The 26,686-nt window shown below is 39.9% G+C and overlaps 1 protein-coding gene across 9 annotated transcripts in view; it reads left to right on the top strand.

Moving 5' to 3' along the window:
- Positions 1–26,686, top strand: part of cacna1aa (calcium channel, voltage-dependent, P/Q type, alpha 1A subunit, a) — an 83,856-nt gene that overhangs the window by 32,732 nt on the left and 24,438 nt on the right. For 5 of the 9 annotated variants that reach the window (XM_061699908.1, XM_061699907.1, XM_061699909.1 and 2 more), the window contains 29 exons: positions 105–311; positions 641–753; positions 903–1,015; positions 1,131–1,262; positions 1,447–1,519; positions 2,186–2,303; positions 2,656–2,723; positions 2,829–2,935; positions 4,849–4,899; positions 5,510–5,678; positions 6,336–6,937; positions 7,411–7,760; positions 7,846–7,984; positions 8,477–8,606; positions 9,618–9,677; positions 9,766–9,872; positions 14,155–14,254; positions 14,375–14,535; positions 15,903–16,043; positions 16,125–16,326; positions 16,406–16,570; positions 16,712–16,822; positions 18,224–18,307; positions 20,907–21,023; positions 21,188–21,253; positions 22,470–22,567; positions 22,647–22,797; positions 22,890–23,017; positions 25,839–25,935. In XM_061699908.1, coding sequence (XP_061555892.1) covers positions 105–311; positions 641–753; positions 903–1,015; positions 1,131–1,262; positions 1,447–1,519; positions 2,186–2,303; positions 2,656–2,723; positions 2,829–2,935; positions 4,849–4,899; positions 5,510–5,678; positions 6,336–6,937; positions 7,411–7,760; positions 7,846–7,984; positions 8,477–8,606; positions 9,618–9,677; positions 9,766–9,872; positions 14,155–14,254; positions 14,375–14,535; positions 15,903–16,043; positions 16,125–16,326; positions 16,406–16,570; positions 16,712–16,822; positions 18,224–18,307; positions 20,907–21,023; positions 21,188–21,253; positions 22,470–22,567; positions 22,647–22,797; positions 22,890–23,017; positions 25,839–25,935 — 4,160 coding nt within the window. The remainder of the gene's footprint in view (positions 1–104; positions 312–640; positions 754–902; positions 1,016–1,130; positions 1,263–1,446; positions 1,520–2,185; positions 2,304–2,655; positions 2,724–2,828; positions 2,936–4,848; positions 4,900–5,509; positions 5,679–6,335; positions 6,938–7,410; positions 7,761–7,845; positions 7,985–8,476; positions 8,607–9,617; positions 9,678–9,765; positions 9,873–14,154; positions 14,255–14,374; positions 14,536–15,902; positions 16,044–16,124; positions 16,327–16,405; positions 16,571–16,711; positions 16,823–18,223; positions 18,308–20,906; positions 21,024–21,187; positions 21,254–22,469; positions 22,568–22,646; positions 22,798–22,889; positions 23,018–25,838; positions 25,936–26,686) is intronic. The other 4 variants (XM_061699915.1, XM_061699913.1, XM_061699911.1 and 1 more) reach the window with 3 other exon arrangements.

The raw sequence follows: 26,686 nt of genomic DNA, 5'->3' as shown, positions 1-26,686 counted from the left end.
AGACGCTCTAACCAGTCTCCCACCGTGCCGCCTACGCATACCTATGACATCCCAATAATTAGACAAAGCTGAAGCTAACACTGATGTGTTTCTTACCCTCTTAGGTTCACCATTTGCCCGCGCTAGCTTAAAAAGCTCAAAGCTAGAAGGATCAACTTTCAAGAGGCGAGAAAGACGACTGCGCTTCTTTATCCGACATATAGTGAAGTCCCAGGCCTTCTACTGGACTGTACTATGTTTGGTGGGCCTCAACACGCTGTGTGTGGCTGTCGTGCACTACGACCAGCCAGAACCACTTTCAGATTTTCTAAGTGAGTAGAGCAGATGAATGTACGGTATGTGCGTACACGACAATCAAATTACTAAATATATTGTTACATTAATCAATAGTAAAAACTCATAAAACTGAGTGTTATGATCGTGGTAAATTCATATATTTTCTAATACAAGTCTTACATTGGCATTGGCACTAATGTTAGCCATACTGTGTATTGCACACTGATCTGTTTTTGGGTTGACGTGGGTAGAATTCCTCTGTCAATGTGAAGAAATTTTGACAACACTAATTGATTAGATTGACTGATCTCTCTCTCCCTCTCTCTCTCTCTCTCTTACTCTCCCTCTGCTTCCCTCCTGATAGATTATGCTGAATTCATCTTCCTGGGAATATTCTTGACGGAGATGTTTGTCAAGATGTATGGTCTGGGAAAGCAGGCATACCTCAACTCCTCTTTCAACTGCTTCGACTGCATCGTGAGTACCACTGCAACTAAGGACTAACTGCAAATGCAAATGTCACACATACACCAATGAAGACCACCAACGTTATTTTTATATATAATGAAGATGCAATTACCATCATAATGAATAACAATGAGTTGCATATGCTTGCATTCAAAAAGGTGATCTGCGGCAGCATATTTGAAGTGCTGTGGTCCATTATCCAGCCGGGCACGTCATTTGGCATCAGCGTTTTACGAGCTCTCAGGTTATTGAGGATCTTCAAGGTCACCAAGTGAGTGCCTTGTACTAAACAGATCTGTATTATTATTTATTGTATGCATATTGCATTATTGTACACTCAGGGCAAGTCAAAATGTAACATTCTGTCTCTTTCTTTTTTTTTTCAGGTATTGGGCATCTTTAAGGAACCTTGTCGTGTCTTTGCTCAACTCCATGAAGTCCATCATCAGCTTACTCTTCCTCCTCTTCCTCTTCATAGTTGTCTTCGCCCTGCTGGGAATGCAGCTCTTCGGAGGACAGTCAGTGCTGTTTTATTTATCTTTCCTTAGTTTAGTTTTCAGTCCATTGTTGGAGAGGATTTTTACAGAAGGAATAACACATTTTGGTGTACATGTAATATGCTTTAATGCTACTGTTTCCCCTTTCGCTAAAAAAATCTAACTGAAATAAATATTTTCCCCGTTTGCCTTTTTTCCCTGTCAGGTTTAATTTTGAAAATGGCACTCCTTCAACAAACTTCGATACCTTCCCAGCAGCAATAATGACAGTGTTTCAGGTAAGCGGAGTAGACAGTGTGACCGTAGCGAAGGGCAAGAGTGGAAGGCTAGAATAGGTCTAAACCAGTTCAGCTCAATTGTATAGCTGTTATTTTCATCTTCATCACTATGATTGTCAAAGGTGAGTGTTTGATACAGCTCTTGGGTTGATGTCATTAAGAGTACATTAGTCGTCACTCAAAAGTAAAAAGAGTGAAACACTGCATATTTTCTTCGCTATTTAAAACAGTTCCCAGGTGTCTTAATAGCATGTCTGTGACATGCTTTTGCCAAAATACGTTTCAAGAATTATCACACATTTTAAACCCCCTATTTTTTGATGTGGTGGCCCTGTCTCATCGTGAGCCAGCGCCCACCCAGCCGTATTGTTGGGCCAATGGTCAATATGCATTTTGTTTCGATGACGGGACAGAGCTATGGGTGGCTGCACTTGGGCCACCTGATTTAAAGGCAAAGTACTCCCACAAAGCCTTTTTTTCCCCCAAAAAAGATACTTTCTTTAGGCTTTTGATTCGCTAATTACATATAATGGTGAGAGCACCGCCTTTTGCTCTGGCATGCACATAGCAGCATGTTATGTACAGAAAAAAAAGAGTTAAAATGTTATGAAATCCCTGTGTACAATGGCTTGAACTAACTGAATATTTGTGTGTGGTTGTGTTCAGATCCTGACAGGTGAAGACTGGAACATGGTGATGTATGCGGGCATCAAGTCTCAGGGCGGAGTCAACAAGGGCATGGCCTTCTCAGTCTTCTTTATCGTGCTCACTCTTTTTGGCAACTGTATCCTTTGCTTGCGGAAGTAAAAAGACACATGCAGAAATCATTCAGGTGTGTCTTACACACACATTGTGCATCTTAGAAACTGAATGTAACGTTATTCTAAGTTTTAGATTAAACATATTGTCCTGCCTTGTGTTTCTGCTGTTGAAACAGAACTGTGCGTACGTGTAGTAAGTAATTTACTTTCGAGCCATTATTGGAAATAATGTCAAACGGGGTAAACTTGCATCACAAAGTGAAGTTATAATACAATTATGGCGTCTTTGTTCTCATGAGTCTGTGCCTGGTGTGAAAATGTGTAAAAATAAGCCAAACGCCCACACAGTGGATTTCCCATAAAGTCTTTGCTCAGATACTCTGCTGAATGTCTTCTTGGCTATCGCTGTGGACAATTTGGCCAACGCACAGGAGCTAACCAAGGTACAACGCTGCTCGACGTTACGTCATCATGACTAATGCTTTTTTTCTCCACTCTACTTCCTCCATTGACGTCCTTTACCTCCTTCCGTCTCTCTTTCCCGGCAGGATGAGCAAGAGGAGGAGGAGGCTGCCAGTCAGAAGATCGCGTTGCAGAAAGCCAAGGAGGTGGCGGAAGTCAGCCCCCTGTCGGCTGCCAACCTCTCCATAGCAGCGTGAGTGTAGATCTCCATCACTATTGCGCTTTGGGTTCCAAACATTTTTCCAACCGGCATGTACATTATAGGAATTACTACTGTTGAATATTTTTTTACTTCCATGTACAGACATCTTGACTGAAATGAGCACGATTATGGCCAGGTTTTCACTCATTTTGTTTTGTTTACTGATAAATAAATAAAGACATATTGCATGATAATAATACTAATAATAATATTTTTTAGAGCAACATTAAGGAATCATTGAGATTTTGCTCCTTGCTCCCTACACACTAACAAATCGATGGCGCGAGACGCAAAGATTTAGGATAAATACAAATTACAAATTGCTTTAAAACAAGTTTTTTTTTTGTTTGTTTACTTAAAAAAAAAAAAAAAAAAAAAAAAACATTCGGATAGGAGGTTTTGCATTTTGGCCATCAGAATAACCACTGTCTGATCAACATGTTTACACGCACTGTACACAATCCTAAACAGTAAAGTTAGCACTAATATATATATTATGTGTCCTGGCTGGTCCTCCCCTTTTATACAGCGTTGAAGAAGATCTGATGTTGCCAGCAATGGAACAGACTTCTCCTTATCACCACTCTACAATCCAAATGATTTTGAAGCTGTTGTTTTACGGTTACAATTTCTACATTTTATACACAGTGACACTCACTCACATATAAACTTGTACTCATAAAGGTTTGACAACAGCAGGGGAGCACAGCGTGCCCACAGACACAACTCACAGTGACCTTTTCGGCTTTGATACAACAGCCTCTTCCTTCTTTGTATCACACACACACTTACTATGAATTGGGATTTATGCACACGCACGAAACACACGCATCCACGCGTGTGCAGTACATGGCCTCATGTCACATCACAGTGCGTGTTGTCATTGTATGTGCTGTGCATGTGTCAGTTTGCTGTGAATATATGTCTGTTTACCAAGGGACATTCTTTGTTTTTTTTACCTGGAAGTCCATTATAATATTTTCTTTTCTGACATTCATCTGTTGTGTGTGAAAGTGAGTGAATGATGTATTCAAGTCAAAATAAAAAACAAAATGAAGTTTTACATGACATGTAACAATCATGTTCAATGTATCTCTTCCTTTTGACCTAGAATGGAAAGATTTTATCTCATTTTAGTAGTATCTAATTTATTTCTATTTATTTGTACAATTATGGCAAATTTAGTATCTACAATTTTGAATTAAATAGAAACACTCACTTTAAAACATGACCCAAAAAATAAATAAATAAATAAATAATAAGAAAAATAATTTGACAAATAGAGAATTAGGAAGAAATGAAAATAATAATTTGCTTAGTGTTATCAACTGAAAAGTATATACAGTAGTTGGAGACAGAATGTGCATTTGACTTTATCCTTATGTGGAAAATGAACGATCAATACATCAATGACATTATTTTTTTAATATATTTGGCAGAAAATCACAAAATTTTCCAGATATATATAGGTATTTCAAGAATGTTGTGATTTCAATTGTTTTTAACAATAAAAAATGCTTTGTCACAATTGAGGCCAGGATGTTTTTGTTTGAATCACAAACTAACCGAGATGGTAGTTTTGCTCTGGCTTTTGCCTCAACAATAATTTAACACAGACTACAGAATTCTTTAAATAATTGTATATTTTTGTACATTTACTCTGTATTATATTTGATGAGAAATGTTACAAATAATGATCCACTAATGCGATGGTAATTTGGAGACTTTCAGAAATGAGTGAGTGAGTGAGAACATGCAGGGTCGCATTCCAAAATGTGATTAAATTGGTTTCTTTTCCGGTGGATCCGTTTTGGAATGAAATCCTCAGTTTTTGTTTTTGTTTTTTGTTTTTATTTTGTTATTTTTTTTGTGCCATCTCACTCACCAACTGTTTCCTTCCTCAGCAACAAAGTACACAGTGATTGTCACAACGCTACTGACCCCTTTCTGGACTGGTATTTATTTTATTTATTTGTTTATTTATTTCTGATTCTCTCCCGTTGAGTGACCTTACAACCATTCCTCGTCTCCTCTCCATGTTGCTTTGTCTCCAACCTATTAATGAACTTAAACAAACTGTCATCAACTGTTACTTTTGCTACTTTTCCAAGTTCACGTTGTGTTGCTGCACCTCACAGTATAGTCGTGACTAAAATTGGAAACTATTTGAGACTATAATGGTGGTCACTGACAATTTTGTAGCAGTAGTTTGTTAGTAACTATTATCACTTGTTTAGCTGCTGCAACCACAAATATAATCGCATCATCAATTTTGTAGTTGCTTATTGAACTGTGTGTACTTTTAAGTGGGTTAATCATTGCTAATAAATTCTTACCTTACCTCATTTTGCCCCCTTCTTTGTTGTCCCTACATGGCTTCCAAAATTCCTGCAAATTTCTTTGTGTGGACAATCACCCCAGCATCTCCTCATGACCTATTTATAATGTTGGTGTTTGTTTCCACATCACCCCCACTTGTTTGAATGTGTATTTGCTTAGCAGTCTCGCTGGACAAGTCCTCACAATCGCCTCCACTCATTCTCCCCGCTGTGCTTGGTTTCACAGTAAGGAGCAGCAGAAGAACCACAATAAGGGGCTCAATAAGTCTGTGTGGGAGCAGCGCACCAAGGAGCTGAGGAAGCAAACTCTGGCATCTAGCCGAGAAGCCCTCTACAACGAGCTGGACACTGAAGACCGCTGGAAGGCAAGGACAGGGAGGGAAGAACACAACGATGTAAAGGACAAGGCAAAAAACATAAAGCCTCTAGACCTGTGTTATCAGTGTACACAAGTGATGGCTATGTAAATATTGTTAACGGTGTGCTATACGGTGGAACCTCTGAGGTCAAAGCAGGCGACTGATTGACATTTTACATTATTTACCATCGTAAATAATCTAAATAACTAGAATCTCATCCAGGTACAATCATCATAAATCTTTTTAACTGTACCAGCAAGGTTTTAATGAATGATTTTTAAATTATTTAAATTGTCACACAAATGTTAATAAGTAACCACTCCTAATAATGAAATAGAAAATAAACCAATACAGCCTTCCATCGGTAATGTGTATTTAGTGATGCTGAAGTGATGCTTTCAATTTGCATCCACTTCGCATATGTAAATTCCACCTTTTGAAATGAAGACTACTTAGAGAAGGAAATAGTTTGATGTTCGCTGAACTGACGTGCGTATCTTTCTATGAAGTCATGCATCGCAACAGTTTGAACTGAGGATTTTGCAATAAAGCATATGTTCCTTGAATTTTTTGATTGAATTCCAATTTTTACAACTTCAAATTTTAGAGATTCCACCGCATGTTAGCCAGAAATGTTTACTTTTACAATTTTTAAGCAATACTGCTCTAAACATATTGACCCTTCATGTTCAGGTCAACTACTCGCGCCATGTCCGACCAGATATGAAAACTCACCTGGATCGACCTTTGATGGTTGACCCCCTGGAGAACCGCAACAACAATACCAACAAGAACACTGACAACAATCCAGACCTCTGCTTCAGCCAACAGCATCCTGCCGATGACCTCCACAGAAAAACGCGCCACCACGAACACGGTGGTCAAGGAGGCCCCGTCAAATCTCCTCCAGAGCAAGGCGAGTCTACTGAGAGCAGGCGTAGCCGGAAAGGTACGCATCACCATCGTAGCTCCCGTGTACGATTGGATACAACTGCGATTCCCGGGCCGGGCTCGGAGGAGAGGCCGACGAGGCGCCTTCATCACAATCGCAGCGGAAGTCGAGGGACAGGACAGTCCGAACACAGGAGACCTAGAATGCATCGCAGGAATGATGAAGACGAAGATGGTCGAGAAGGAGCTGGAAAAGCAGGAAGACACAAGAACAAAGGGGTCGAAGAAGGTGGGGAGGGAGAAGAGAAGGAAGCAGCTGCTGATGGAAGTGAGAGGAGGCCGAGAAGAGGTCGCCATAGCAACCAGGTGGAAGGAGAGGGGAAGATCTGCCAGCATCGACGGAAGTAAGTATAATACACTCTGTTATAGATACACTATGTAAATAGGATTATTGTGACACCTGGCACCGCAAAAAAAAGTTATTGCAGTTATAAGAAAATATTCTTGACATAATTTACAGCTTTCAGTCTTCTGGGAATATTTTTGAGATCACTGATGGTCACTGGCCCTGACTCACAATCTCAACTGTGGTGTTGAAGTTCTTCCCCAACAAACTCACCCAGGCATTCTTTTATGAGCTTTACTTGGTCATGCTGGAATTCCCCAAACAGTTCACGCAATCCTGGAAGCATAGAAATGTTTTATTAACATGAATAATTAAAAGGGAATAAGGGATGTACCCCAAACGCTGATATTAGGCTGGGTCTTAATTCATTAGTCCATAATGTTTATAAAGAATGTTTTCTTTTCCAACACTGATAAAATACATACAGTATGCTCTTGTAATTTCAATGTGTGTCCACATTAATCCCTTCAGGGATGGTAGTGTTCTGAACCTCTCCACCACGAGGCCCATCCAAAAGAGGCTGTCCAGGCAGGACAGGCAGGACAGTGAAGATATGGACAACCTCATGAATACCAAACTGGTTTCAGGCTCCGCCCCTTCCATCGACCATTACCCAATTCCACTTGCCAACCACACTGCGGACCACGGCTTTGAATCCGCCTTCCAACTTGCTAACAGTGGCGGTCGAGGGAGTTTAGTCAGATTAGACAGCTACGGGAACGTCGGACATCGCCGTGCCAACAACATCATCAGACAGCCCCACCCCGACCACATGGCTGTGGACATGCCAATTTTCCCGTCCACCAATGCCATCCTGCAGGGTAGAAACAGCACCATGTTCATTACTTTTATTATCCCTCTTGTCTCCACTAACATTCCTCCTCCATGTGTTTCTTTTGAACCCAGTCAATAAAAATGCAAACACAGAGCCTTTACCAGCGAAGGAGGACAAGGACGATGATGATGATGATGCAAAGGGAGGTAATGGAGGACCCAGGCCCATGCCTCCCTTTACCTCCATGTTTATACTGACCACCACTAATCCGTGAGTACGACACACGAGCAATTCTACCAATTTAAACAATTTCCAACAAGAAGTACTATATATTTCAGTTCAGTTGTCAAAAGTTGAAAAGTATCTGTGACTCCACAGTCTGTTAGCAGATAATCAACACTGCTATTGGAGATGAAACTACAATGGAATTAAGAAATGTAAATAGCTGAGAAAAATGACTGGGAGTTACACGGTCACACCGCTGTGATGTCACACCCATTTACCACTACCATTTACACACCATGTAGTGGAAAGATTAAGGTTTGTAGTCTGTACTACAGAACTGAACTACACGACTTGCTGGAAAAAAATGGCTTTAGAGGAGCAAGCCTACTTGGGCTTGTTTGATCACCGTATTTAGATTGGAATCTCAAAAGGAAAGAGGATCTACTCTTATACCACAGCCAAAGCTATTATATATTCTTACAGCACAGATGGGATGATATTCAGTAAAATGAAAAGAACAACTTTGTCTACTCTAAGGTTTCGTCGGGCCTGTCACTACATATGCACCCTGCGCTACTTTGAGATGTGTATTCTGCTGGTCATTGCCATGAGTAGTATTGCCCTTGCTGCCGAAGACCCCGTCTGGCCTGATTCTACTCGCAACAATGTAAGGATGTCATTTAATACTGCCTGAAAAAAAATCATGCAATCATATTATGTTTTTTTTCCCATTAAATTAGCAATAGTCCCGTGTCACTCGTGGTGGTAACCCTTAATTTAATGTAAAATGAAGCAGAGCATTTAGTCATTTGACAGAGAACGACGAATATTCAAACAAACCAGTCACTTAATTAGGTACCAAAAGCCAGCAAGAGTTTTTCTCAAAATACTGCCTTTCCAACGACAAAAGTGCACTGTCAGAGAGGTATTAATCTGTTCAAGCTACATGCATGGGACATAGGTATGGTGTGGCACAGTTCAACATCACAGCCAAGTGCATCAAAAATAATGAGCAAGATGAAAACTGACACACAAAGTGATATATGGAGGAGCTGACTGATTGCCTGACTAAAGACTAAAGTTCATGCTGTAACAGTGTGTGTGTGTCAAACTCATTTTTGCGACGAGGCCACATTGTAGTAACGGTTTCCTTTAGAGGGTCGTTATAACTGTGAAACCATGAAATAAGTTATATCGCGTCATCCCAGTATTATGTCATAATTTTAATACAAATTGGTAGGTAAGTAGTTTTGAAATCAGAAGTCGAGGATAATAGTTTGTTCAACTATTATTCAAGTTGCAGTAAAAAGGGGTTTGGTATCAGAAAAAAATTCTTGCAATATCTCAGTGCTTATTTAGTTATTATTTATTACATATGACGACTTGAAATTAGGCAAGAACCATGAAAGTTGATGCAAACGATTTGCTTTCGCAGGCCACATAAAATTATTTGGCGGGCCGGATGTGTCCCACAGGCCTTGTGTTTGGCACCTATGCTGTAACCCGATTCTGGTTGATTTGATCAGTCAGTGAAAATAATCTTTTGACATCTGACATATTCACTCAGATACAGTGTCTCCAGTCTCTTTTCCTTCAGGACAAATAAAGTTTGTCAGCCAAATGAGTGTTAGGCATCCAATGAGTGTCATTCATCTAATTCCTCTGTCTGTATGTTTAGGTCCTGCGCTATTTTGATTATGTCTTCACTGGAGTGTTCACATTTGAGATGCTAATTAAGGTAATAGGACTCGCTTTAGGCTTGTTTTATTGTACGGCACGACCGGACGACTTGAATTTCCTCATCATTATCTGTCTTTCTCCTCAAGATGGTGGACCTGGGGTTGGTCTTGCACCAGGGCTCTTATTTCCGTGACTTGTGGAACATCCTTGACTTTATTGTGGTTAGTGGTGCGCTGGTGGCCTTCGCCTTCACGTAAGTGTTCATCCGACGTACCTGTCCTCTCTACCTGTTCTGCTTCTTTTACGTGAACCTCTTTGTTCCTGTATAATCTTCCATAGTCCCTATTCAAGAGTCTGTGTGTGTTTTTTTTTTATTTAGATGTCCTTCTCTCACACACTGTTTTCTGTCCGTCTTCATTAAACTTAATATTGTCTCCAGTTGACCTTTTCCTCTCCTCCCACAACCTGTCACGTTCTAACAGTTTCCCATTCCTTTCGATTCTGCTAGAGGCGAGGACTACTTTTTCCTACCTGTAACCCTTTGGTAAATTCCCAAACTAAGTTATCTTGGGTTATGATGAATTTACTTTTAACATGATTCCATTCAATGAAATAATCTAAAGGGAACTTCTTATCTTTTTTTTTAAAGATAATTGTGGACTATTTATTTATCCCAAATTAGTTAGCTAATATCTGGCCCCATTAAATACCGTGTTTGGTTTAATTTCTAGTTGTTGTGGATTAATATAGTTGCCAATGAATGACTTCATTTGGAGTTCAACAGTGTAAAAAATAATTTATCCTACAGGAAGCAAAAGCAGGTGTGACACTTGACATTTAAGAAAAATAAAAACACATCGTTCAATTAAGTTTTTCCCTCTATTTTTAATTCAGTTTAGTTATTTGGATTGAGTGGTTGTCAAGATGGCAGACAATGATCCTAGATGGATATTAAACATCATTCATTTTCCACTGTAAATGTACTTTGTGGCATGCCCCTTTATCACATTCATTTCTCACCCTTTGACAGCATTAAGATAAACTGACACATATGCATCTAATGAGATTCTCCCCTCAATCAGTTTGTGCTATTGAATGTGAAAAAACTATTGAGCAAAACAAACAAATGTTTCTGCAAATCAATATGAGCCTGAAGTACAAATTTAACATGTGCCTGAGATGGGGAAAAATACATTTATCTCAACAGACTAATGTAACACCTGCTTCTCCTTTTGTAGTTCAGCATAGTGATAGATTCTAGGATGCCATGAAAATGAAGAATTACTTTTCCCATAAATTAAACATAAATGAAGCATGAAGTTCCCCTGGGTACTACTTGTGCTGTCTCAGATTTGTAAGATTATTTTCTGCTCTGAATTTTTCGCTGGTCCGTTTCGTCACTAGCATTATTTCTGTACTGTTTCTTTTAATCTGGGTGTGTATGGGGGCTCTCTTATGTCCACAAATTTGTGACCTCTTGCCACATTCTCTACGTTTGACATACAATATTCCATGTTATGAGGACCTGGAAGTTTTCCTCCAGTCTGGATTGTCGTAGGATTTCAATGTTACACTGACATTTTGGTTAAATATGCTTGCCTAAATAGCAGTAACAGACAGATTTATGAATAATGGATTTCTTATAAATACTGAGAATACATTTCCATACATTTTAAATTTCCATATGAGGGAGGCAAGTGTACAAAGGCAAATGTGGTCCTTACTGTACGGGAAGACTAAATGTCTGTTTCATCATGAGAGGCATTCCAGTCTCATGCACATCCCGATTGTGTCTTAACTTAATTGATGAAATCAAACAGTACTCCAGAAAGGCTCAGCAACCTCATTGGAGATGTTTATCACTCCTTTAAATGCAATTAGTCTGAGGGTTCCTAATGTGTTGGACTTGGACTTGAACATTTCTGTAGATGAGCTGAGCCACAAGTCCAGAAACATGTTCAAGACAGAGACACACACTTTGTTTTTACTCAGATGCTACTTTTAACACATTCACTGCCATTGACGGCTTTAGAAGTCAAATATCCATGTTAACTGGCAGTGAACGTGTTAAGAAGCACTGAAATATTTTCCATTTGACCCTTAAATCTCTGTACTTCTACGACAAGTCTCACCGACTTGCCATATTCAAAATCTGACACGTTATTAGAAGGCCCCTGAGGCTAGGCCTTGATATTAGGGTGGTTCTTTCCCTCCCACTAGATAATGGTTGTTGCAGTTGCCATTTTGTGTGCAAGGTCAGTTGGTGTAGGTACATCTATGGGATTGCTTGATATCACTATGCACCAATTAACCACAAAATTAGATACACCCGCACAACCGATTGTGATGAATCACTGAAGCTGTATCAAACATTATGCCTATGGCCATGATTTTTATTGTCAATATATTGCAAGTGTAGTTTCTATGAACTTTAAATTTAGTTTGTATTTTATATGATGTGTTGAAGGCTTGTGTGATGTAATTTGGACAAACTGAGGACCAACTTAGTATTGCAAAAGACTGCATGATACACTTGGAGCAAGTTGGTGCCACATTACAATAATACATCCTTTATCAGGGTCATAGATATTGTAATAATGATCATAAAGTCTCTGTAAAATATGACTGCTGTTGCCAAACATCTTTTCTTTTTTTTTTTTTTACCTTTTGGACCCTTGTTGTAAAGTAGAGTTGAGTTTTCACTGGCATTTGCCACTTGAATGCAAATAGACAATTGACAATAAAATAATTGCAGTCTAAATGATTTATTATTAGATGATATAGTAATACCGTTATCAGTGCATGTACATGCAAGATGTTGCCCCTGACCAGAAGAGTCATCACGAAAAAGATAGTGATGAAGATATTTGATGCCTTTTGAGTGTTACGGGCCTCACTTCTTCTTTGCTCTCTCTCTCTCTTCCTCATCTGGCCTCTCATTTTCAATCCCATTCTGGTTCTTCCTCCCACCCTTGTCTTTCTGTCTCTCTTCTTTTTGTCCTTTCAATATCTCACCCCACTCTCATCTCTTCGTTTGGACCACCACCAACAGCGGCGGAGGGTAAAGTTGTTGTTTTTTTTCCCCCTCCTCTCCAGAAGTCATCTCTCTACTTTCTCAGTGTTTGTTCAATGGGCACACTTTACACTCATCACCTCTCTGTCCATCCTTCATAGCAGATAAATAATTGTCTGTCCTTCTGTTTCATTGTTCACCATGGAAGAGCTCTTACTCAGATACCACAAAAAGTTGACGTGTCTTACCCTCAACTAAAAAGCTGTTAAACGAATGGATGATTGCAGATAAATGACGGTGAAGTTTACAAACAAGTTTACAAAGAAATAGTTGGCTGTAAATGTAACAAAAAAACCTGCAAAAATGATGCCGTTTGAGATGCAGGTTTCAGACCTATACATACAAAAGCCTATCCTAACCCACAACATGATACTTGCACGCACAATATATACAGCAAGTGCACACTCACATACGCCAGTTGTCTACCATCTGGCCTCACATCTGTAGGATCACACAGCTGCTGACACACATGTGCTGCCGCCCTTCAGGCTAGCTCACTGACCTTTTGACCATGGTGAGCTTTATACAGGAATTTCAAGTGTAGGTGTTTTGTTTTTTTTAACACCAATTCAGTGTCCAATTGTTAGAAGGCAAAGGAAGCAGCTGTGGGCTCAATTATTGAGCTAAATGTGAGGGGTTTTTTTTCCATTGGAGGAAGCATTCAGTTTTATTATTATTTTGTTCTTATGTGAAAGTACTTAAAAGAGTTTTGGCATTTCATGCAGAGATACTTGCTGGTATATCTTTGTGCGAAGAAGTCTACGTACAAAATTCCATGCTGACTGAACAATGTACTGAAAACAACTGATCCTAGCGGTTGTTTGGTGTTTGTAGACTATTGTAGATTTCATCACGAAAAGAGAGAGTTTGTCTTTTTGTGTGTCACTTAACGCACGCCGTGACACTACCTGATTTTGACCTATTTATATTTCAATTATTAATCACATGACAATGACTAAACTCTCTCTGCAAACGTCTTTGTGTAGAATAGAGTTTGGGATCACTTATAGTGTGACTTAGTAGAAGTTGTGATGTATTGCGTCATGGAAAGCAAGGTTTCAATGCAGCATGAGTATACTGTATACACCCTTACTGTGCCGATATGACTTATTATGAGTCATCTTTATACAGCATTGAAATACATTGCAGACTATTTAAGATGTTTAGTTGTAGCATGCACTGTAGTTGTACAATACCCACTTAAATGGAGCATGCAGATATTCCGACTTTTAGAAATAAGGCTTTACACTTGGAAATAGGTTTAAGTGTAAACAAATAAGAACACTTCATGTGTTGCTATGTATTTAACATGAGACAGTTACTTATTCTGCGTTAACTAGAACACAAATAACATCAAATTGTGTCCGCCCGCTGCTATTTTGGGATTTGAGAGGACTAAGTCGAATGCACTTGCTGACTCTCTGAATGCCTTGTGTGTGTATGATTGTGTTTGCACATTTAGGGGGAGCAGCAAAGGAAAAGATATCAGCACCATCAAGTCTCTGAGGGTTCTCAGAGTGCTGCGGCCACTTAAGACGATAAAACGTCTTCCCAAACTCAAGGTATGTTTTTAGTTTGGAGAATATTCCATCAGAGTTTGCTTTCCAGTGAGTGTTCCATCATCTTAGAGTGAGCTCAGTCTCTTTCATAGAATGTTCTCTTTTCAAACTCCACCTTTTCAGGCTGTTTTTGACTGTGTGGTGAACTCTCTGAAGAACGTCCTCAATATTCTGATCGTCTACCTGCTCTTCATGTTCATCTTTGCTGTGGTGGCTGTGCAGCTCTTCAAGGGACGTTTCTTTTTTTGCAGTGATGAATCCAAAGAGTTTGAGCGTGACTGCAGGTCAGAAAATTGTTGTTTTGGTCGATGCGACTTACCCTTTAGGGCCATCATCACCATCTGAAGGTTTTTTGTTTTGTTTTGTTTTTGTTTTTTTAGATTTGGGATTTACAGGGGTACATGTACTATTTTGACTACTACCCTGAGCTAGCATTGTATAATTGCAACAATTTTGATGGCTGTAATCTAGACATTGTATTTTAGGCATTTTACTTACTTGCATCTGATAAATCCAGTCCAATAACAACAAAGAGATGTTGTTTGATTGAAGATTTGGAGGGTGTGTGAGTTCATGGCCAATAGAAGGAATTTACTTTTACTTACATTTATTCATTTAACATTTACTACCCAACAAACATTGAGAGATTTAAAAACTGGACCCATTAATTCATTATGTAAATGTGGACTTTTAAAAAAAACAAAACGCTTTTTTTAGGATAGCCTCAAGTGATGTTGCAAAATCACAAAGTGGGGCCCTTCAGGCTCAATAATAAAGGGATAGTTATAATAAATCTTTTTTGATTGATCATTAAGAATTTTTCGGTCACACATTTTTTTTTATAATATAAAATTAATATTAGCAAGGAAGTGTGGTGTGTAATGGCTATGTAATTTTTTCAGTTGTTGTTGACACTTCAGTTGTTGGACTGTCACTAGACTGCTTCTATATGTAAAGGTGTAATTTTCCTCAACAAGAATTGTTGGACTTACCTGTGAATTTAAAAGTTTATTGCAGTGCTTTGGGCTTTGTTGCTCATTAATTACTCTGTTTTGCCTTTTTTTTCTTTTCATTGAAGCTGGTCGGCTAATGTTTCATATACTATTACTAATACTATTGGAATCTAACATGTCTTCTAACAAAAATGATTATACTTTTCTTTAGCATCTTTAGTTAATTTTACCAATCATAAATTAATAAGGCGGCACGGTGAACGACTGGTTAGAGTGTCTGCCTCACAGTTCTGAGGACCGGGGTTCAAATCCCGGCCCTGCCTGTGTGGAGTTTGCATGTTCTCCCCGTGCCTGCGTGGGTTTTCTCCGGGCACTCCGGTTTCCTCCCACATCCCAAAAACATGCATGAATTGGAGACTCTAAATTGAATGTGAGTGTGAATGGTTGTTTGTTTCTCTGTGCTCTGCGATTGGCTGGCAACCAGTTCAGGGTGTACCCCGCCTCCTGCCCGAAGATAGCTGGGATAGGCTCCAGCACAAGCGCGAACCTTGTGAGGATAAGCGGGTCGGACAATGGATGGATGGGTAAATTAATAATCCCATTCCAAGTAGTAGTAATGAAAGTTGATGAATCTGTGTTGAATGGACATGAGTGTGTCGAGCACCAGTATCTGCAAATGCTGTCATTTGTGCACGTAGAGGCGAGTTTTTGGTGTATGGGCGTGATAACGAAGTGAAAGCACAGAAACGGGAGTGGAAGAAGTACGAATTCCACTACGACAATGTGGCTTGGGCCCTGCTCACCCTCTTCACCGTGTCAACCGGAGAGGGGTGGCCGGAGTGAGTACACATGCACGGTCACATGCCCAACTCAACCCCAAACGGCTACATCTAATCTCCACCCCCTTGTGTCTTTCGAAGTGTGCTGAAACATTCAGTGGATGCGACTTACGAGAATCAGGGCCCCAGCCCGGGGTATCGGATGGAGATGTCCATCTTTTACGTCGTGTACTTCGTGGTCTTCCCCTTTTTCTTTGTCAATATCTTCGTGGCTCTCATCATCATCACCTTCCAAGAGCAAGGGGACAAAATGATGGAGGATTATAGTTTGGAAAAGAATGAGGTGAGGAAGTATTGAGGACAGAGGAAAGGTTGTGGTAGTCTTACAGCAAAACTTCATCTTTGTGTTTTTTTGTTTGCAGAGAGCTTGTATCGATTTTGCCATCAATGCCAAGCCTCTGACTCGCCACATGCCCAAGAACAAGCTCAGCTTTCAGTACCGCATGTGGGAGTTTGTGGTGTCGCCGCCATTTGAGTACACTATCATGGCAATGATCGCGCTCAACACAATTGTCCTTATGATGAAGGTAATGATGTTATGATGATGCATTTTGTTCTCCAGCTCCTGTCACTATTCCTTGAAATAATTACTGTCCCGTGTACTTTATTTCTGTGTCTGCGGCAACGAATTAGATGTAGACGAATGTCTGTGTTTATGTTGTTTTTAGTATGATGGAGCTTCAGATACCTACGAAGCTGTGTTAGCCAACCTCAACATAGTGTTTACCTCTCTCTTCTCCATGGAGTGTGTACTCAAGATTATTGCCTTTGGAGCACTGGTGAGCGTGTGTGTGTATCCATGTGTATTTTGTGAAGTTTTCCTGATCAGCACAAAAGTCAGAATGTTTTTGTCTACGTACACTAATTAGTCCTATAGTGTTGAACATTTTCTTCTCCAATGTGTGGTTTGGAAACATTATAATATTTTAACTGTTTTTTTCTGTTTATCATTACATTTTATTGCAGTATATAACAGAAAATGAACAATTGGAATTTAGATTTGATGTAATACCCTGTCAAAAGGTATATGAGCAGTGTATAGAACAGGAATATTTCCAATTTAGGGCTTGTCGTTTCCTATACCACAACAAAGAATAGAAATATTGGGATGAATCAGTTTTTACTACTTGGTTGCGCCGGTTTACGAAATTACCAACACCGGTCTAAACCGCCCCTGGTGCGCAGTTGCGCCGCCCGCTACACCGGATTTACGCTGGTCATGAAAATAGGGCCCTAAGTGTTTATAGGAATGAGAAGCCGGGAAGATGCTTCTAAAGTAGTGTTTTCACCCAGCTGCAAAAGATGATAAAAAGGTGGAGGAGGAGGAGACTAATAGTTTAAGGGATAAATATTAAGGCGACGTAGTCGTGATAATTAGAGGCATTAGGGTGAATGACAGATTTGTGGTATAAAGAGGAGCATGGATTACGAAACCGGGAGGAGATTAAGTGTGAGGATTTAAATCTCAGAGAATGGAGTCCAAAACACTCGGACACATTACGCAGCCCTCCAGACAAATAACATCGGGGGTGAGTATGTCTCAAGGTGGTTTATTTTGATAGCCTCCTACCCGCTTATGCGTCCCACCACTGGTCTAATGCACAGTTTGGCTGCAGGCAGCATGGAGGAGAGCGAGGGAAGTAGACGCCACTCAGCTGAGACTCTTTTCCTCTAAAAAATCTTTAATTGTGTGCATGTGTGGGAATTCAACATTTAAGAAGGATTAATGTCCGTAATGATGTGTGGACGGGGTTCATTTATTAGAGTTTATAAAGCATGGAACTTTTTCAAAAGTTTCATAAATATAATTCTTCTTAATTTCGTGTGTGTGTGTGTGTGTGTGTATACGTGTGTGTGCATGTGTGTGTGTGTGTGTGTGTGCGTGTGCGTGCTTATTGATATACAGTAGACTGTGTGGTAATTTGATGAAGAACAATTTCCTGCAGTTTATCTGCTGGAATAGATCCAACGTGCTCATTGATGGCCCATTTGTCTCATTGCTTTTCTCTCTCTCTCCCTTTCTCATTCATTGGATTATTTTGAATTATATTTTCTTACTCTTCCTGACACATTTTTATTACTTCAATCTGATCATTTAAATATATTTAACTGTTACTCTCCTACCTCTCTGACTTCTATTTCTCTTCTTTTTTTTTCTTTCCTGTCCATCCTGCTGACAGAATTATTTTAAAGATGCCTGGAACATTTTTGACTGTGTGACTGTTCTAGGCAGCATCACTGACATTCTGGTTACTGAACTTGGGGTAAGTAGTCAACTCATTATGAGAACTATTATGAATATTAGTTGACTGTCTGCATGGGTCTGTGGATTTGCACATCTGTCACATTGACTGTAAACATACAGCAGAAGAGAGGAGTCGAGTGAGAGCCTTTGGATTGGGTGGGGGGGAGGGCGAGGGGGGCAGTTGAGCCCTCTATAGTTCAGCCATGCACGAATATGTCTTCAAAGTCTTACATAATTGTCCCACTTGGTGGGACCTGGGGAGACCACACTCCTGGAAGTGTGGCACTGTTCACTGACAGCAAGGCTAGAAGAATGCTGATGCTGCAGGGCGCTTCTAGCTTCTTCGAGCAACCTAATAAAAAAAAATCAAATAATAAAGTGGAGGCCCAAGAGCCTAGCAGCATTTGCGTCCGTCAGTGACTACGTTGGAACTCTAGAGACATACAAATGCATGTAGTCCAACTGAATCCATCTCCCAAAAAGTAATTTGTTTAGTTTTTAGATCTACAGTTTGGAGAGTGGTCCATAATGACAAAAAAAAATTGTGCTCAGTGTCAACTGACTGATTGTCCCTTACAAACGTTCTTGACTTTACCAGACTGATGTATCGCTTACTTATTTTTTTTTTTTGCACAATGAAAATTAATTTAGCATTCCCAACATTTAGCTTTAGAATTTAGCTCCCTCTGCCAGAATACATGAAGAATCTCTAGATGTACATCACTTTAAAATCACAGCAGATTATACAATTCCTATGGCAAAATATAGGGTTTTCAGTGCAGCACGTTCACCATGTTTCTGGACTGGGTTAATGTGACTGAGTATTATTGGAAAAGTTGGAAGATGAAAACGGAGTTAGCACTTATTTATGGTGATTAATGACAATGTGTGCATTTTTTAAATTGAGGAAAAAAATGGATTTTTTTTTAAAATGTCACAGGAAATATGTTTAATGTTGTTCAATGGAAGAACTTGAACCCCAGTAACTTAAGCCCAGGATTTACATATTAACTATACATTACAGACACATTGATGCTTATGATACTGGAAATTCCAGAAGAGTCTATTTTTTTTTTAAGACATACCTAACAATATTGGGTGTGGTCGATTCACTTTTAACACACGTTGTGGCATTATGTCTTGAAGTACCGAAATAATCAAAGTTTATAATGATGCTCCACATAATTTATTCAGTTTCCCCTTCTTGACATACAACATAGTCTACAGATGTTACCTTATTTCTGTACTTGTTCTTGTATTGACTGTTGATTTATATCTTGTTTTTATCTTTTTTTTTTTACATGCTTTCATTAAATCTTCCACAAACTTAATGGCGATCTGCTGTAATCTACTTCGTCCCGCCCCGTTCTGCCCTCACCCCTGCCCCATCCGCCTACAATCTACTTCCTGTGATACCATCCAATCAAAATGCACTATGAATCCTCTGTGTCCACCCATGATAACTGGCTCTGGTTGTGTCTTCAAAACAACCAAAAATCCCAAAATGTGCTGCTATAAACCATGTGTCTGCAACATCTACATGTAGATGGTTTGTAATTTTTTTGTTGATCTTTTTTTATGCATCTGCTTCAATCGCATGTTAAAGGTGCATGTTTTTCTTCAACCTTTATATCGAACCTTGAACTGAATTTTGCTAATTCCTCTGCCACTCACTGTCTTACATTAGTTTCTTTCCTATCCCAGCCATACTATATACAGTATCCTTTACCAAGAGCTAGTGTTTTAAATCTTGTAAAGGATTGGATTGTATCAACCCAAATAATTTGCCAAATCTATCACATGGGATGATTAATTATTGAATGTATATAATGGCCATATACACATAGACAGTGACGAGGAGGCTTTCCAAAAATGAGGCTGTGGCAGAGAGAACCAATAAGTGTATGCAGCCCTTTGCATGTCTTCAGCAGAAACCTCATTTTCACAATCGTATCCACATACAGTATGTGGATAGAAGCTACATGTGTCCATTTTGAGTACTTTAAATGCCAATTGTTGACCCTCCGTTCTTTACCATTTGTAATGGTGGAAGAACGTTGTCTATTTTTATGTAATTGTTTCCTAATAACTTGAAATCAATGAATAATGTTCTTACTTGTGCTTCAACCACCCCCTCAAACATTTGGAGTCAATCCTAATGACGCCTTGAGCTTTGATGTCTTGTATTAGTCACATCTGCATGCTGTCGGCTTGCTTCATTGAATTAAAAGGCTATTGCCTTGAGAGAATTAGTGCATTTGGTTGTCTTTCCAAGCAAACGATCTGCGTCCCTGCACTTTGAACTACCTGTACTCACCACTCCGATCACATTGACTATGAAACCCGATTTGGATTGAACGATGAAAATTTGCCTCTCCTCTTTTTGTCTTGTATTGTTTGGTATATGAAACGCTTGTTGGAGCCTTGCTGCGTTTGGTTTGCTTTTTGCTTTTGACTTGAGTTTGAGTCCTCCTTTTACTTGTTTACTTCTTTTACCTTCTTCTATGCCTCCCCAACTTTTCACCTGTCTCAACAGTTTTTTCATCTTCTGTGTGTATGGCCCGATTCTAATTGAATTTATACCCTCTCTCCTTGATTATGGCACGGCTCTGCTGTAGAATAACTTCATCAACCTGAGTTTCCTGAGGTTGTTCAGGGCAGCTCGCCTCATCAAGTTGCTGAGGCAAGGAGAAACAATTCGCATCTTGCTCTGGACCTTCGTTCAGTCCTTCAAGGTGTGTCCTGAGTCATACAGAATATCCCACAAGCCCTGATAAATATTTGCATTTACTGATGTAGATTCAGAAAAAAAGTGCTCATATTCTACAGATATATTTGTAATATCCAAGTGCACCAAATTACATTCAGATGCTTCAGTAATTCTTTTGTCTGTCCTCAGGCTCTGCCTTATGTATGCCTCCTCATTGCCATGCTCTTCTTCATCTATGCCATCATTGGGATGCAGGTGTGTGGAAGCCTAACCTAAAAGATAACCGGGATACATTTGGCATAAGCCTGGTTAACATGGAGCCTTGTATTCCGATTAGAATCGGGTTAGAAGCCCAAGCCGAATAAAAATACTCAATCACAATAAACAAGCCAAATCCAAACGTAATATCGTTCGGTTTCACAGGGGTGGAATCTTCCTTTTCTGAATCCAGTCCAAAGTCATATAAACGGTTCAGTCGCAATGGTCAGCCTGCGTTCTGTTAGCGCAAGCTCTGTTTTGACATAAATGCGCAGTGACGTCGTCGTTTGCGCACTTGAAAATGTGATAGCTTTCAACCAGAGCTCGTCTGCAACGACACCTTGTTTGAATTACTTGTAACTTGTTTATAATCAAGCTGTTGCTATAATAAAAGTGTAAAAGCAATCGCCACTACCACGCTAAATAGAATACTAACATTTGTCTTGATAAATCACGTGACATTTACATACAGTTGATCTGCATGTCACACGTCTGTAAAATAATTGTTCCGATTAAATGTAGTGCACAGGTATAAAACCAGATCGAAATAGATCTCATCACATGTAATCAGTTGACCAGAGATCTTTCCTCGGAATGACAAAAAAGTCTGCATGTGAACCCGGCTAGAAAGACTAGTTGGAAAAGACTGATTATTAATTAAAATGGTGGCCATGAAAAGCGTTCATTGTGACATTCCCTGCTTACTTTTGGGGCAAACAGAAATGGAGAAAAAGCTGTATTTTGGCCATTTATGTTATGATCAGTAATTTGAGAATCGGTCTTAAAATGAAATGTTTGGAAAACTGCACTGTTACAGCTGGAAACTACCTGAGCAATCTGCAAAAACGAAGCAAGTGCACATTTATGTTAAGTGTTTGGTCTTTGCATATATGACTACTTCAGTCTTGTGCTACTGCTTTTGAAGCCTAATTATTTTGCATGTCAAATTCTAAACTAGCATATACACCAACAAGGTGAATGATGGATAAGACCCTGGGACACACACAGCATAGTCTATATACGTAGTACGTATTCATATTCTTTAAAAAGTCGCATTGTCAATTGTATTGTTTTTAGTCATATTTTGCAGTTTTTTGTGATCATTTGCCCAAATGCTCCAAAACCCGAAAGGACAAGCAGTCCCTTTACTTACAATACCAGATACTGGTTGTATACACATACCGTAGCGTTCTCAGTGCGATCCTGTTTGCAGCTTTTTGGCAATATTGCTATTGAAGAAGACGGAGAGGGTGCCATCGACCAACACAACAACTTCAGGACCTTCGTTCAGGCTCTCATGCTGCTCTTCAGGTGCGATTGTTGAACTTGAGACAAGCTTCACGTAGTTTCGTTTTGAATGTGTTTGAATTCATTTATGTGTATATTTCAGGAGTGCAACTGGGGAGGCGTGGCACGAGATCATGCTGGCGTGTCTGGGGGGCAAACAGTGCGACGAGCTGTCAGGGAATACAGAGCCGGAGTGTGGCAGCCAAGTGGCTTACCTCTACTTTGTCTCCTTCATCTTCTTCTGTTCATTTTTGGTGGATGAACCTCTCACGCTGGCACCGATTAAAAACATCTGTTATGCTGCCTGTTGGATTTCCCTTGCTTGAGTATGTGTGTGTTCATGCAGATGCTGAATCTGTTTGTGGCTGTCATCATGGACAACTTTGAGTACTTGACCAGAGATTCTTCCATACTTGGACCTCACCACTTGGATGAGTATGTCAGAATATGGGCCGAGTATGATCCTGCTGCCTGGTAAGTGGGCGCTCGCATGCACCACCATGTACAGTACATCCAAGCACATAAAGATGCACACTTGCAAAGGATAATGCAGCTACCTTCAAGTTACAGTATATCTAAAAATGTAGTATCTCATAGACATTTTCCTTCTGCAAAAATGTTGAGAGCTTACTCTTAGATACCAAAAATCTTGTTTTTCTTCTCTCGCTTGCTTATTGTAACAATGGGGTAGTAATGAAAGCACTACTATTCTCAGGAATTCTGTAACAGCGTGGTTTTCACTTGTGTGAAATGCAAGAAAGTGTATTTTGTACAACACTGAGCTCTATCCACAGGTTGTAGTGGTTTCCCACCAAATGATTCTCCAGGTCGCTCCCTAATCGTCAAACTTGCTGTGATTATTTTCTGTCATAGCAGGAATTCTAGTAATCCAAGTGATTTGGAGCTATTGTCAATGGTCAGATTGGGGTATACTTGCTCTACTCTGCACAGTTGTTGTCCATCAAATAAAAATAAAAAAACATGCTGAATTATATCCTTTACACAATAGCTAATGTTGCACATTTAAAAAAGGGCGTATTACTCTTGGTCAGCGCAAGGATGCTATTGATACAGAATAATAGTTAGTCTAAAATACTTGAAGTAGCTGCACTCAAAGGTCAACTGCCAACTGATTGTAATTAGTCAGCAATTGCTATGCGAGGGCTGCCACTGTTTTCTAGTTTTCTGCCAAAGGGGTTGCAATGGACGTGAGAATAACCCAAATGGACATCTGGTTATCTCACTCTGGCAACCACTCCCTCCTGCTCACGGTCCTCCTCTCCTTTACATGCAAGTTGTCCTTAAAATGTCCTCAACTCCAATCCCAAATCCTCCCCCTGGCATCTGAATACAGCCAAAAACTTACTGTGGCAAAGTCCACACTTGTTTACAAAGACTCCTTTGTCTTACTCTACAGTATGAGCATCAACTGTGGACATGCTAAGTTTCATGGCATCTGTATTCTAATATGTGTGTGCTTGTTACTCATGTTGTCCTGTAGACTGCATATAGAAACATACTAGAAGGGTAAGATTATAAAGGCATGGATGTTGGACGATCAACAAAAACAGCAAGGCCCCGACCACTTAAAAACTCTGTTAAGTGAATTCAAAGATTTGTTTTTAAATATGTTATACAAGTTAGAAGATAATTGGTGAAACCATGTGCAAAGACTGAAAACGATGTAGTACTCAGTTGTGGAGGTATAGCTTTAAGCAGGTTTTCACCATTTCAGTTTTCGTGGCACCACGTGACGCACTTTGGAGTCGGGAATGAATCACCCCTCGCCCACTAGATAAAAACTTGAGCGTCTTTGTTCGTATCAGTGGTTACCCAGCTAATTGTGCAGTTAGCTAGCTAGCTATGTCTCTACCCCGATAATGCATCTTCCCTTCAGATAGTCGACTGGCGTGGCCGCTTGAGAACGCTTTGTTTTTGCCCGTGGGTGTGCGCACGTCACGCAGAGAAAGGCGGAACAGCGAGGAGGGGGGACGTTTTTTTTTGTTTTTTTTTTAAGTCCGCCTTGACAGCCAGCGGATGGACAGGGCCGCTTTAGAGCGCCTCGTTGTCACGGCGTGGTAAAGCCCCGTGACAACCCGGTTATTCCAGCAGAGGCTTTAAGCATTGTATTTTTGTGGCTCAAACATGTAGTTATGTGTAGGCATAAAAAATATGCCACACTAAGTAGCATCCATTTTTTTCAGGTCATCCAACTTCAATTTATAAAACTGAAATCAAGCTCTCCAGCAGGCACAGCAACACAGAACCACAGATTTGCGCGGTTTCTTTTTCCTGGTCATATCATATGTTTTTATGGCCGCTTGTTGACAGGCAGGATAACAGGTCTCAAGCGTAGCTGACCCTTTGGCAAATGAAAAAAAAAATGTATAGGGCAAGCATGGCCACTCTTTCGCTGTCTAAAGACTGGATGATGGCGCATACAAAGGACATTACTCCAATAACACAATAAGAATTGTAATTTAGATTCAGAACTGTATTTATCCCAAAGGTGCAATTAAGGGACCAGAGACAGTCTGTCAGACAGAGACATATAACTAACATAAATTGTTTCTCTGTATTAAATATAAAATACATTTTGCGGAGAAAATAACAAACAGCTTACTCTGCTGTATCTGGTGAAACATTGCCCAGCCTTCCTCTAATGCCACCACTGCATAAAAGTAGAGTGGGTTCTGTCACATTCTGGGTTTCCAAAGTAAATCTATCTTCACATTAAGAAAAATAAATCTATTACTTTACTGTTATCATTGTGCTTGACTAACCGGCGCTAACAAGCTTTTCTCGACCTCACCACCAGATGGACACAGTAGGCAGAGGCAACACACAAACAAATGGTTGACGTTTGAACCCGTATTTAAGAGGGAGGCGTTATGCACACCACAAGCAGCTATTAAGCGGTTTGCCATGTGCGCTGTTGGAGTCGTTTAGCAATAGCTTAATTAAAGCGTCCATTCATCCAGATCACGGTAAAAGTAGTTTTAAACTCAGAAATTGTATTTTGGCAGTGCTAAGGAACACATTTGATAGTGTGTAGCATGCAGTACTGTTTGGTGTTTATATCTGTTTTGTGTGAAGGTATTATTAAATGTATTCTTGCGTAAGTTATTTCAATTCATAGCACAGTATTTTTTACAGTAAACATATTGCAAAGTATGTTCAAATACTGTGTGAATCTTGTGCTCTTCCTCCCAATGTTTTCTCTTCTTTATAAATGTTTGTTTGTGTGTTTTCCTGTGTGTGAGCGTCTCCTAACTCCCCTGTATTCTTCTTGCAGCGGGCGCATTCATTATAAGGACATGTACAGTTTATTACGAGTTATCGACCCGCCTCTCGGCTTAGGCAAGAAATGCCCCCATAGGGTGGCCTGCAAGGTTGGACTTCCATTCAAACAAAACTTCTCAAGCACACTTGCTAGCCACAGCATCCAGGAATGGAATGAATGCTGCTTTATTGTTTTTATTTGGGCGAGGGGGGGGGCGGTGGGGGTTCCTTTTCATTTCAGTTTTTATATCTACTTCTCCACCATTATCAACTTGCATTCTGAAATGCCAAGAGAATGTGCGGGACAATGCAGACACCCAGAGACGCATGTGAAATGCTCAAAGTGAAATATAAAACAAAACAAGAGGATGCTTTATTATTTAAATTAATATAAAATTGATCTTTTTTTAATTTTTTATCACAATGTTTTATTTTGTTGGTTGTTGCTATAATATCGCAAGCTACGGTGGCCCACTGTAGTGTTGCATTGTTCTTGGTTTTGGGGGGGTTTGGGGAAAGACAGAAACTGCATTGACACCCCTTCCTCCTCATCCCCTCCCTCCCCGTATGAGCAGGAGCAGCTTGGTGCCTGCTGTCAACCTCTGATCTCCCTGCTCTTCTGTGCAAACACACATACACACATGCTCATCATTCAAATCATTCAAAAATACTATAATATATAATATAATATAATTACTACTAAGTATTTTATATTGTTACTTCAACAACACGCTGTAGCTCAGGACTTGGCTTCGGATTGTACAGTTAGAGGTTCAAATCCCACTGTGGACCAAAAAGTTGGGAATGTTGTTGGAGCGATGCTCGGGACTAAGCCGATCTCTGCAGAGATCGGTGACACCT

The sequence above is a fragment of the Phycodurus eques genome, chromosome 16 (assembly GCF_024500275.1).
Source record: "Phycodurus eques isolate BA_2022a chromosome 16, UOR_Pequ_1.1, whole genome shotgun sequence".
NCBI classification, from domain to species: Eukaryota; Metazoa; Chordata; class Actinopteri; order Syngnathiformes; family Syngnathidae; genus Phycodurus; species Phycodurus eques.
The sequence above is the reverse complement of the archived record's forward strand: the minus strand, read 5'-3'. Positions and strand labels throughout refer to the sequence as shown.